Consider the following 13,598-nt stretch of genomic DNA (forward strand, 5'->3'; position numbering starts at 1 on the left):
GCCTGACACTGGCAACAGAATTCGACGTGATAAAATAATGTGACCAGAAGTGCATAGTGGTGTAGCATGAATCAGCATCATGGAAAAAACTGAAGGACTGCAAACCGACTGTAAGTGCTGAATACCCCTGGGTTGGGAATATCCCCTGGAGAAGGAAATGGCAACCCACCCCAGTATTCTTGCCTGGGAAATCCCATGGGCAGAGGAGCCTTGTCACAGAATAGTTGAACACGACTTAGCAACTAAACAATAGCAACATGGTGTAAGGATAGAGTAAAGTTTACCTTATCGTTTTAGTTTCAAGAATAACTGGCAGGAGCCTGATACAGTCTGTTAGACAATGACCCAAAATTCAAGCAAGAAGATACTCACTGGGAAGAATGACAGAATTATCCTAATGTATGACAGAAACCGTCGTTCTTTACCTACATTTTGTCAGTCAAATGATGATAGTAGACTTGATGATAACAAAACTGTGAATGAGATTAAAATAGTAATATATATTTAAATAAGCACTTTATACATATGTATGTGTGTGTGTGTATATATATATATATATATTTCATTTAGTTGTCCCAACATACCAAAAGATGAATATCACTTCAGTTCCCCTTTTTAGATGGGGAAACTGAAGCTTAGAGAGAGTATTTACTTGCAGTTAGTAAGAGCTAAAGACAGGGTTTGATTTCAGATTTTCTGACACCAGAATCTACTATGATATAAAATATCTGTACTACACTGATATAAATCAAAATGATATTCTAAGGAGACAGTAAATTGCCTTTATCCATGATTTTGCAAGTTTTCCAACTTGGAAAATATGTTACTTTGTGGAATACATAATATTGACAGGAAATAGAAGTGCCTCGTGTAGCAACTTGTTTAATAACCTTGTATTGCAATATGATGTTTATTCATTATGTAGGAGAATGTAAATAGCTTAGCATCATGTCTCCAAGGTATTATCAAGTAGGTTTCTGTGGATGAGAGTATGTCTCAGTTTCTTATACCTATTTACTTCTATTGATGCTATATGCTTCCACCAATAGATTTACCCAATAACAAAAATAAACAGGCTTTCCAGAATTCAGTTCAGTCTCCTGAGGACTGCTTTGATCCTCTTGTGAATACCAACCCCATGTCTGTTATTCAGAATATGTTTACAAGACAGACTTCACTTTTTTACTTGTAGCTGTTTATCTCTATATTGATGATACAGTGTCACCTGTTGCTGTATTTCCTGGGTTTTAATCTTTAAATCCTTTATTTTATATAAGCCTATAAGCAATGGCACCCACTCCAGTACTCTTGCCTGGAAAATCCCATGGATGGAGGAACATAATAGGCTAAAGTCCATGGGGTCTCAAAGAGTTGGACATGACTCAGAGACTTCACTTTCACTTTTCATAAGCAATAACATTATTTGAAGGTTATAAAATTGATTTAAAGAAGTTGTTTTTTAATGTTTTCAGTCTAGCTGATTTTTAGACAGATCATTTATCAGATCAGTTCCAAGTTATCCATTCATTTTGCTTAGGCATGACAAGACTTTATGGCCATATCATGAGCTATTTTTGTATTAGTTATAAAAACATAATGACACTGCTGGTAAAATTATACCAAGTTAATATTCAAATACTGTTTGTAAAGTTTTCACTGAAATTCGAAATCCCTGACATTAACAAAATAAAGAATAAAATGCATATTACACAACGTCCTTAAGATAATTTCTAACATAGACTAAAAATGTCCACTTCTGAAAATTTTAGATGTTCAAAAGAAACATAACTGATCCTTTCAGAATTTCAGATTACAGTAAGATGTAGTATGTTTTGAGCTGCAAGTTCAGTTCAGTTCAGTTGCTCAGTTGTGTCCGACTCTTTGCAACCACATGGACTACAGCAATCCAGGCCTCCCTGTTCATCACCAGCTCCTGGAGTTTACCCAAACTCATGTCCATTGAGTCAGTGATGCCTTCCAACCATGTCATCCTCTGTCATCCCCTTCTCCTCCTACCTTCAATCTTTCCTAGCATCAGGGTCTTTTCTAATGAGTTAGTTCTTCACATCAGGTGGCCAAAGTATTGGAGTTTCAGCTTCAACATCAGTCCTTCCAATGAATATTCAGGACCAGTTTCCTTTAGGATGGACTGGTTGAATCTCCTTGCTGTCCAAGGGACTCTCCAAGAGTCTTCTCCAACACCACAGTTCAAAAGCATCAATTCTTCGACTCTCAGCTTTCTTTATAGTCCAACTCTCACATCCATACATGACTACTGGAAAAACCATAGCTTTGACTAGACAGACCTTTGTTGGCAAAGTAATGTCTCTGCTTTTGAATATGCTGTCTAGGTTGGTGGTAACTTTTCTTCCAAGGAGAAAGTGTCTTTTAATTTCATGGCTGCAGTCACCATCTGCAGTGATTTTGGAGCCCCAAAAAATAAAGTCTGTCAGTGTTTCCACTGTTTCCCCATCTATTTGCCATAAAGTGATGGGACCAGATGCCATGATCTTAGTTTTCTGAATTAAGCCAACTTTTTCACTTTCCTCTTTCACTTTCATCAAGAGGTTCTTTAGTTGTTCGCTTTCTGCGATAAGTATAGTGTCATCTGCATATCTGAGGTTATTGGTATTTCTCCCAACAATCTTATTTCAGCTTGTGCTTCATCCAGTCCAGCATTTCTCATGATGTACTCTACATATAAGTTAAATAAGCAGGGTGACAATATACAGTCTTGTTGTACTCCTCTCCCAATTTGGAGCCAGTCTGTTGTTCCATGTCCAGTTCTAACTGTTTCCTCTTGACCTGGATACAGACTTCTCAGGCAGCTTGTCAGGTGGTCTGGTATTCCCATCTCTTTCAAAATTTTCCACAATTTGTTGTGATCCACACAGTCAAAGGCTTTGGCATAGTCAGTAAAGCAGAAGTAGATGTTTTTCTGAAACTCTTGCTTTTTCAGTGATTCAATGGATGTTGGTAATTTGATCTCTGGTTCCTCTGACTTTTCTAAATCCAGCTTGAACATCTGGAAGTTCATGGTTCATGTACTGTTGAGCCTGGCTTGGAGAATTTTGAGTATTACTTTGCTAGCATGTGATATGAGTACAACTGTGTGGTAGTTAGAGCATTCTTTAACATTTCCTTTCTTCAGAGCAAAAGCAAAAGCAACACCTATTTGTGGTTGTGACTGGTAATGGAATTAAAGTCTGATGTTGTAAAGAGCAATACTGCATAGGAGCCTGTAATGTTAGATCCGTGAATCAAGGCAAATGGAAGTGGTTAAACAGGAGATGGCAAGAGGAAACATCGACCTTTTAGGAATCAGCAACTAAAATGGGCTAGAATGGGTGAATTCAACTCAGATGACCATTATATCTACTACCATGGGCAAGGATCCCTTAGAAGAAATGGAGTAACCATTATAGTCAACAGAGAGTCTGAAATGCAGTACTTGGAAGAAATCTCAAAAACAAAAGAATGATCTCTGTTCGTTTCCAAGGCAATCCATTCAATATCACAGTAATCAAAGTCTATGCCCCGACTAGTAATGCTGAAGAAGCTAAAGTTGAAGACCTACAAGACCTTCTAGAACTAACACCTAGAAAAGATGTCCTTTTCATTATAGGGGACTGGAATGCAAAACTAGGAAGTCAAGAAATACCTGGAGTAACAGGCAAATTTGGCCTTGTCAAGATCCATGTTAACTCTCAGTGAAGTATAATGAATAGTACTTTATCAATTTATGCACAATCTGTATTCATCTTTAATCGTCTGAATGACTAAATCCTACTCAAAATTTTATATGTATAATGTTTGGAAGGAAAAATTAACAGCAAAAAATTAGAAAGTAAGAAAGGGAATAAGAAGGTAGAACAAGTAAGCAATGAAGAATTAAAATGTAGTCTAATCTTTCATCACAAAAAGAATGTTTCATGTTGCTCATTGTCCTCAGCTGTAGATAAGGGTTATCATGCTTCTAGAAACACTGTCTAGAAGACCCTCCATAATTGGGACTTACTGGCTGAATCTAGAGCAGGTAGTAGCCCAGAGCCTACACAGCCAAAGAAGTTTGTATGAAGCCAGAAAATAAATAAGTTACATCCCTCCAGCTTTGTCTAGGGAAAGAAAGCAACAATAACAACCAGAAAAACTGGCCATCAACATAGGTAATCACAGAGTAATCATACTATCCTATAATTCAACATAAATAGCCTCATTGGGCTGGAACTCTTACTGCATATCACCATTGCTGTTTCTTTAAGTAGAAATATAAAAGTAGAAAACTCAGAACAGTGTATGACTGAGAGAAAATAAAAACATCTTGGTGAAGAACTAGTGGGAAATCTTTTTATTTGAGTTCTTGATGTGCCAGGCCTGTTGTATATTTGAGTTCCTCACAACAACCTGTGAGATGGGTATTACTATCATTTCCATTTATTTTGGTTGAGGAATTGAAACTCAATGAGTTTGAGTAAAATTCCAAAGATGAAGTAACTAGAAAGTAGCAATGCTGGAGTTTATGCCCACACATCTCTGCTTTAAAGTCCATGTGACTTTGTCTAATGTACACCATAAAAGATGGTAATACTCTAGATAGAAAGATATGATAGAAGGCTGGATGGATGGATGGTGGCATTTAATAAGTACTTGTAGAATGAATATATATATATAATTGCATAATTAGCTATACTTACATATATATATATATATATATAATCACACACATTGTAACTTATCATTTTTATAGGTCTGATTTTTTGACTGTCTTCCTTTATCTTTTGTATATGTTTGACATGTTTACCATTAGTCTTCCCTGAACTTTACCTGAACCCTGAGTAAATTTGCCCCTGTTCCCAAAGCCAGGCTATAACGATAAGGCTCCCTCAGGAGATCTGCTGATTAGGCCTCCATTGGGAAAAGGCCATCCTTCATGGGGAAAGCTGCCATCTCTACACTGATTACAGCCTTTGCTTAGAGAAAGATTTTTAAATGACTGGACCATTTGAAACCCCTGAGCAACCCTATATTTGTGTTTTCCTGAATAAAGTGTCAAATTATAATAATATTAGAAAATACACTTATTTTCTATTTTTAAAGTTTTAACAATATTATTTTCCCCAGAATGGAATATAATGTGTCATGAACTTGGTTCCCACACAGCCTATTTGATTATTCTAAAGTAGCATTTCTTATAATCTGTGAAATTCCTTTGTAAAAAAAAAAAAAAAAAAAAGATCAGTTCTAAGATTGGGCCAAATTATTTTTTTTTTTCACTTTCCTTTTTTTTTTAATTTTATTTTATTTTTAAACTTTACAATATTGTATTGGTTTTGCCAAATATCAAAATGAATCCGCCACAGGTATACATGTGTTCCCCATCCTGAACCCTCCTCCCTCCTCCCTCCCCATACCATCCCTCTGGGTCGTCCCAGTGCACCAGCCCCAAGCATCCAGTATCATGCATCGAACCTGGACTGGCGACTCTTTTTTTTACTAGTTTTGATTAAATGCCTACAAATATAAAATCAACTTATTTAACCATGAAAGTCAAACACATTTAAGTTAATGTTCTTTGAAACAGCAAACCCAATAAAATTCAAATGTCCTGCTACTTTCCATCTAAATTAATATTGTTTTGCTAAAACTAAATTATCACTATAAAACATGTGGTACCAGCTGATATAGTGCATTTTACTAAAGTTGGCCCTGTCTAAACTGATTGGAGACAAGTTATGATTCAATTTTCCCTTTATTTATCTCTGTTTAGAATATTTTGAAAGCCTGTACAGTGCCTAAAGATGTCATTTGACCTACACCTCATGTAAATGCATTCTTTATTAAGTCCACCTGTGTTCTCATTAGCCAAGAATGTGTAAACTAATTCTCCATGGTGTCAGAATTATTGTAAATACACTCTCAAGCAAAATGACTGGTATAATTATGTAGCTCACTTGTAATTTGTTCACATAAATTAGCAGATATTTGTATTATTTTTATTGGACTGTCTTCCCAATTTAAACAAATTTAATTTTTTAACTACTCTCAGATCCTGGAAAATTCTTCAGAAAGTACAGAAGAATTTTGGAACCCCATTTAAGAAATACTGTTCTAGAATGCATCACAGTCTTAAGAATACAATAAATTATATAAATGGGGGGGTTAAGTTAGTAAATATAGTAACAGGATTACTTCTGAATTTGTGTAAATATTATGAACAAGCTTTTCATGTTGATTTTTCATCCTTTCAAAAAATTGTGTTAAAGGTCCAATCTGGATAAAGTTCAATGAGAGAAGCCTCGAGAATTGCAACAATGCCAGAGAGAAAATCCTTGACTTGGGAAACTACATAGTAGTGGAGATAAGGCTTGTGTACCAGCACAGTTTCACACAAGATATATTTCCTAAGTGCTATAGGGAGATACTAATAATGTGCATAGTGCCAACAGGGAGATGCAGGAATGATCCAGAGGATGCATTGGTTTTATATATATCCCATTTTCTGGAGTGCTTGTTCCGCCTCTCCACTGCATTCAGTTCTCCATAAAACACTTGGATGCTAGAAGTGCTAAAATTACTCTATTGATTTTTAAATGTCTGAATTTCATTGAAAGTTAATATATGTAAGTGGCAATTCACAAAACATAAACTAATTCTTTTTGTTATATTATTAAACAGTGTAGACAACAAAGAAGTGTCTCCAAGTGGATTTAACTTTCTGTGGCCCATTTTGCAGTATTCTTTCCATTGATAATGTCACTCTGGGAGAGTAGCCTTTCAACCCAGCAGCTTGGCTTTGTGAAAACATGCAGCCCTTCTTCCTCCTCTGTCCTCCCCACCAAATAGCACAGCAGTTACAGTGCTCCTATGATTACAATGCTTAATCCTTACAATGCTTTAATGATTGTTATTGTCACATATTTACCTGCAAAAGCTAAAATGGAACTAAAATGCTAATAAAATAGTACTGTCTCTGAGAAATAAAATATTCATCTTCTTGTAAATTATCTGTTGCAGTTTCTAACATAGTCTTCAAGATATATAGGTAGGTAGATAAATGATTAGATAGATAGATATTGGTCAATCATTTGTTACATAGTCTCCAAATATAATCAGGAATAGCAATAGTGTACATTAGATACATGAATAGATAAGCAGATCTGAGAGTGTGTTTCCTTGGTTCATACCTTTAAAGGAGTTCATATATTTCCTTGAGTAATTCACACATGATTGCTAAAGAATTTTTTGGTTATTTTCTATTATTCCTTCTGTTGTTCTGTTTAAGAGGAAGAACATCATAATAGTTAGAAAACCTGGGTTCTAATATGTTTTGCCTCCATCAGCGGTGTGAACTTGAGCAAATCTCATAAATATACCCAGCCCTTGTCTCCTCATCTGCAAAATGGGAAAATTTAGACAAACTTCTCTCAAAGTTCTTTTAGCTCTAAAATTGTGTGATACTATGAATTAAATTGTATAGGTTAAAGCATCCTTATAAAGATGAATTGTATCTTTGCTACTTGATACTGTAATTATTCCATACTTGTTTTTGATAGTAAAGAAAAAGGATCCTTCATCATTGAAATTAAAATGAGTGCAAAGTAGACTAATTTCCTTGTGGTAGATTTTTTTTATAAATATGATGAAAAAATTCTGTAGAATTTTATCTCTAATTTAGAAAATATTTTTATTCTCAAAAGACTTCTTTCCTTTTTAGTTGATGATATATGGATCGTCATTTCCTGAATGTTTTCTGAGAAGGTTATATAAAATTAGCATTGACATGGTTCAGCAGATGCTGTGACAGTCCAAAAACTATCACAGTTTAATGATGAACCTCCCTCTCTAGCTTTTTAAAATGAAACTATTGCACCACTATAGGGCTTTCCTGGTCGCTCAGCAGTTAAGAATTCACCTGCTCACACAGGAGATGTGGGTTTGATCCCTGGGTTGGGAAGATCCCCTAGAGAATGAAATGGAAACCCACTCTGGTATTCTTGCCTGGAAAATTCCATAGACAGAGGAGCCTGGTGGGCTACAGTCCATGGAATCACAAAGAGTTGAACATGACTTAGTGACTAACAACAACAATTATACTGACTAAGCTGAATATATATTATATGGCCTTAACGATCTTTAAACCATCCACTATTGAGAAAAGGAGCAGCGCTTTAGAAAGGGACTATCTGATACATCATTTCCATGTATTCCACTCAAATTTTATCTTCCCAGGTTTTTCTTAATCTCTCTTGTTAATACTGAACCCAGATAGTGTTATTTAATCACAAATTCACATTTTGAAGCATCTTCCTATGATTTTAAATCATGGTATTTGTTCAGATTAGCATAGAAGAGTGTTTTACTGGGTATAAAATAATACATTGTTTCTGTTTATATAAACAGTTTTTTTATTATTTTTGTTTAAACTGCCATACAGGTTGTTTTCTTTAGTTTTATGTGCATTTCACTTAGCTCCCAGAATGCCAGCTCCTTGTATTTTCTTTCTCTGTCTCTCTCTCTCTTTTTTTTTTTTTTTTTTTGGTTTATGTGTTTGTGTGTGAGTGTTTATCTGCAACTTATCCTATTGCACTTTTTAGGGAGAAAGACTGAAATACAATTCTAATTGACTGTATTGTTTGATTAATTTTCCTCTTTGCCACCTGTTTTCGATGGCTCATTTTATTTTCTTTTGCTACTATTTATTACAGAGGAGGTGTCTGCAAGGATAGTTCAAGTAGTCACGGCGGAAGCTGTAGCAGTCCTGAAAGGTGAACAAGAGAAAGAAGCTCAGCCTAAAGATCAACCTCCTGCTCTGCCTTTAGGTAAATGAGAAAGTCTCAGGTCAGGGGCAGTGTCTGCTGCACCTCAGTCACAGGATCAAGTCTTCACATTCAAAGATAGGCCATATCTCGTACTCCATCTCTACTTGTGACATTCATCAAACGTCTCTGGTGGGATGCACTGGGACCTATTTTCACTTTTCTCAACAGGCTCATTGTGGTGTCTCAGTAGTCTTTAGGACAGTCAACTTATAATTACACTTTGCCCCTAAATTGCCCTTCATTTTTCTTTTCCAGACCACTAGAGATAGTTATTGAAAAAATAAAGCCAATGCACTTTGATGTCATGGCCCCCACTCTTAAGGAAAATGTTCTAATGCTTTAATTACAGATGATTGTTTCCCTTTATGGGTTTTGGTTAATGATTGTCTATACTACAGTCTCTGGGGTCTCCCTGAAAAGGCTACCAAAACCTATAGCCAGAGATTGTTAGAATTATCAGTGGCTAGTACCTTATATGGGATACAATGATTGAATCCCACATGAGGTACTAGTCTTCACTTTGTTCATTTAAGGGCAACACATTAGCCCTCTGCCTCCATTGCAAGTCGAATGCCCTACAGGACCAAACAGGTAATATAATGGTGCTTACCAAGGAAAAGACTCTCAGCCAAGGGCTTGGTGCCCCTACTCTCAGTGGATATATAGGTTCTAGATGTAGATGCATATACATGCAGAGACACATGAAAAGGAAATTCTCTTGCAATTCAACATATGCTTATTTCACAGGTATGTATAACTAACCCATATAAAGATGTGGTTTTTAAAGCCTAAAAATAGTATATAACTATTGTTCTTTCAGTCTTATGCATCTTTAATATTTGATTTTCTGATAAGCACTGCATTGTCTATTGAAAATTAAACCATAAAAATTTCTCCTCTCAATAATAATTAAAAATAATCTCATTATATTCAATAAAATATTCTTTGATGATCAAGGATTATTTTCACCTAAAACAGAGAGGGAAAACTTATCTAAAACTTTAGCTTTCTTTCTATGGTTTACTTCTGTTCTTTGAAATGAAAGAAAACCTTACTTAAAAAATTTTTTTTAATTTTTATACAGTTGGAAAGTTATTTTCCATTTACAGCTATTACAAAATACTGGCTATATTCCCCATGTTGTACAGTACATCCTTGAGCCTATCTTACACCCAGTAGTTTATAGCTCCCATTCTCTACCCCTTGTTGCCCCTCTTCCCTCCCTACTGGTAGCCACTAGTTTGTTCTATCTGTGAATCTGCTTCTTTTTTGTTACAGATACTAGTTTTCTGTAGTTTTTAGATTCCACATATAAATGATGTACACTGTGTGTCTTTCTCTGTTTGACTTACTTCACTTAATATAATGCCCTGTTAGTGGCAAAATTTCATTATTTTTTAAAAGAAAAATCTCACTTAAAAAAAAAAAAACTTTAAAATATCCCTTAGAAGCCCACAAGGCTTATTTAAAATAAATTTTACCACTGGCCTTGACTGATAAATATTTCCTTTTAAAATCCCTTACCTTCATGTGAGTGGTCATAAAGAAGATAAGTGTCTTCAAGAGGAAAACGGAGTTAAGTGTGAATGAATTTCATCTTTTAGAACATTTCTTTTTGGCCTTCTTTCATGTGTCGTGCCAAGGCCAGAATATTTCTCAGCTCCCACTAGTACATGTTTCTATCTGACGGTTGCCTCAGGCTGTGACAGCTTCATTTTTCTTCTCTGAGAATACATACAGAAGATGGATTTGACATTATACTCAGTAAACAAAATGTTGTTTAAAAAATACATCTCCTAAAATAGCTGTGATTAGTTTTCAGATCAAGGTAAACAATAGTTTCCAGCTCTTAACATTTTTAATCAGTCAATTCAAATCCAAACTAAAATGCTTACCTGGCTGGGTGTGAATGTAGTAAATTAGGATCAGAATTAAATATTTTATTAATTGAAAAAGCAGATAAAAATTAATGAGATTAATGATAGAATTTTAGAAGTTATCTCTAATCCATTTTTATGGAGTGATTTTTTTTAATATTAAGTGCTTTTCTTTTTTTAGGTTTTCAAAAATTTATGAATGGGGCTAAAATAAGTCAAATGCAACTTACTATTGAATCTTTCCTTGAATTTCATAGAGTCCTTTTTACAGATGGCACAACTCCTACATGTCCACTGGGCTAGTAGGATTAATTGTTGTATCTCATTTTTCCATTGTTTGATCTTTAGCAGCTGAAGAGACAGCTAATCTGCCTCCTTCTCCACCCCCATCACCAGCCTCAGAACAGACTGTCCCAGTGGAGGAAGGTAAGGCCTGTTGGACTCTTGAGGTTTGTCTTCTTTTAAGGGTAAATAAACCTCAACCCATAAGTGCTGGACTTTGGTATTGGTTAGTATGTGACCCAGCTTGGGAGCTGTCTGTTTCAAATAATCAAGAAGAAACAAAGACTTTGATTAAATGTATTATCATTTCTGTACATAAAATCAAAAGTAGATAAATATGGTAAATAAGAAAAATCTGCTGGATAAAGGAAAAGATAACTTTATGTTTAAGTGGCTAGCTAGAATAACTACAGAGAACTAGTTTACTTCATGTAGACTGTTTTAAAGAGTAGATACAATTTAATTTTATAAGTGACTGAATAAAAATAAATATATTGATGAAATCAATAGATTTGTTTTGGAAGGGTTGGCAGGAACTGTCTCTGTTTTGCTCACTATTGTATTGCCAAGGGCTTCCCCAGGGCCAGACCTGTAGCAAACTCTCAGTAAATATTAATGAATAAATGAAGAAGTCAGTGAACAAATTTGATATTGAGAGTATTGAACTGGAAACTGAGATCATGGCTTCTTTCCTGCTGAGACCTTTTATTGTCCATGAATCTATTTATGCATTCAGTCAACATGGAATGCCATGTCAGCTTTTCAGTTTGCAATGAAGAAGCAGACAGATGCCTCTGAAGAATATCCATTTAGAATCTGAGATGAAAGACACTATTTAAAAGCTAACTATTATTGGTTCTCTGAATTAGACCAGTTAACTTTTGTCTATTGTTTGAGAGTTACAGGAGAAGAAGAAAGCTTTTAAAATTTATTGAAAGCTTGTTTGTGTCAATATAATTTACTTTTCATATACTAAAATCAGAATATTAATACTTTTCCATTTTTGTCATTTGTTGACTTATTTTTCCTTTTGTTGTACTTTTTAGAGCTCATTTTATTGTGTTAAAAATTAAATAAGGTCACAAAAGAATCACTGTCTTTTTATAATCGGTAATTAGGTTTGTTTACATTATTTTTTGAATTACTAGAGGTTATTCTAAATTACTGAACTATAAACTATCAATAAATATAATTTATTTTTGTCATAGATTTATAAACTTAAACCTTTTTTAGTAAGATTTTTTTTCTTATATTGAGGCCTTTTTTCCTATATTTACTGCCTGAAATAATTAGTCAAAGGAATAAAAAAAATTGAGGACTATAAGCATTGTATATAATAAGTGTTATTATAACCATTGATGATTAGTTAATTCCCTGAAAATGTGATTAGATCTTTTAATTCATAGATTTGAAAGATCCTTTCTGGGCCTTGATTTTATCTGTTCATGTCTATGGAGCACCTACAAGTTTCCTTGCACTCCTCAAATTCTCTAAGTATACACTAGTAAGCAAAACAGACATGATCCTTCCTTGTAAGAAGCACAAAGTCTGGTGGAGAATGGAAATCCAGTAAGTAAGTTCAACAATAGGAAGGAAAAGAACAGGGAGCTTTAAGGTAAAAGAAGAGTAATCTTACTTTATTGGAGGGAGAAAGGAGCTGAACTCAGAAGCCTGAGGAAGTGTTGGCCAAGGAAAGATGGAGGAAAGGGGCAATTTGGGCAGAGGGACGAGGATGTGCAAGGACTCTCAGGTGGGAAAGTGCATGAAGTGTTCTGGGAATTGAAGGAGTCCCAGGGCTAATGCATGAGAGATGGGTGGAGGAGAGGAGTCTGGGAGTGAGCAGCAGCTGGCTTGGTTCAGGCTCCTGGATTTTACTCTGAATGTAATGGAAAGCCTTCCATGACAGCTCTGCTTCCCACAGGTCACTGAAAATGTTTCTGAACCCCTACTTAAAGCCTTTCCCGTGTCAGGAAATCCTCTTAACCAAGAGAGGGGTATGACGTTGACTCCCAAGTCACCTAGAGGTCAAGTAATTCATTCTTCTTACTGTTAAATGTGAGTGTGAGTTAAAGGGGCAACAAGGTCTTCCCGGCCATCTGAGACTCATCCAGTCTGTTTCTGGAGGGTGTACCACAGATACAGTGAAAGTATACATTAAAATAGAATCACTTTCATATCTTGGTAACTTAGGTATCATATTCCAAAGTAACTGTTCCTTCACATTTTGGGATTGTTTCCCTCAAGATGTTTCAGTATATTTGGGGAAAATGTCAACTTACTTCCTACTGAAAGTAATTTGAAGATATTTTTAACATTTTCAAACTGAATATGTATTTTTATTTAATTTTTTTCAAAAGACAGCCTCAACCTATACAAAATCCTAATGGTTTCCTTTTAAAAAGATAATCATATTTTTTAGTTATATAGAAAAAATATGTAATTTCAAACTCCATTGATTTAAAAGATTAGATAATATTTTTACCTTAATTTTATGAAAGGCATGTGATCTAGGCAATCAAACTAGTTCCTCTCTTTTATTTTAAACCACTCTTAAAGTATGTATAACAACATTTGTTTTGTTTTATCAGAAAAAAATTAGTGAAAATCCACAAGACAAGAA

General features: G+C 34.9%; 1 protein-coding gene across 35 annotated transcripts in view; it reads left to right on the forward strand.

The window, feature by feature from the left end:
• MAP2 (microtubule associated protein 2) overlaps positions 1–13,598 on the forward strand; it is a 297,900-nt gene that overhangs the window by 236,066 nt on the left and 48,236 nt on the right. For 29 of the 35 annotated variants that reach the window (XM_027565984.1, XM_027566051.1, XM_027566061.1 and 26 more), the window contains 2 exons: positions 8,706–8,819; positions 11,045–11,122. In XM_027565984.1, coding sequence (XP_027421785.1) covers positions 8,706–8,819; positions 11,045–11,122 — 192 coding nt within the window. The remainder of the gene's footprint in view (positions 1–8,705; positions 8,820–11,044; positions 11,123–13,598) is intronic. The other 6 variants (XM_027565959.1, XM_027565960.1, XM_027566004.1 and 3 more) reach the window with 2 other exon arrangements.

This window comes from Bos indicus x Bos taurus, chromosome 2, assembly GCF_003369695.1.
Source record: "Bos indicus x Bos taurus breed Angus x Brahman F1 hybrid chromosome 2, Bos_hybrid_MaternalHap_v2.0, whole genome shotgun sequence".
Taxonomy (NCBI): Eukaryota; Metazoa; Chordata; class Mammalia; order Artiodactyla; family Bovidae; genus Bos; species Bos indicus x Bos taurus.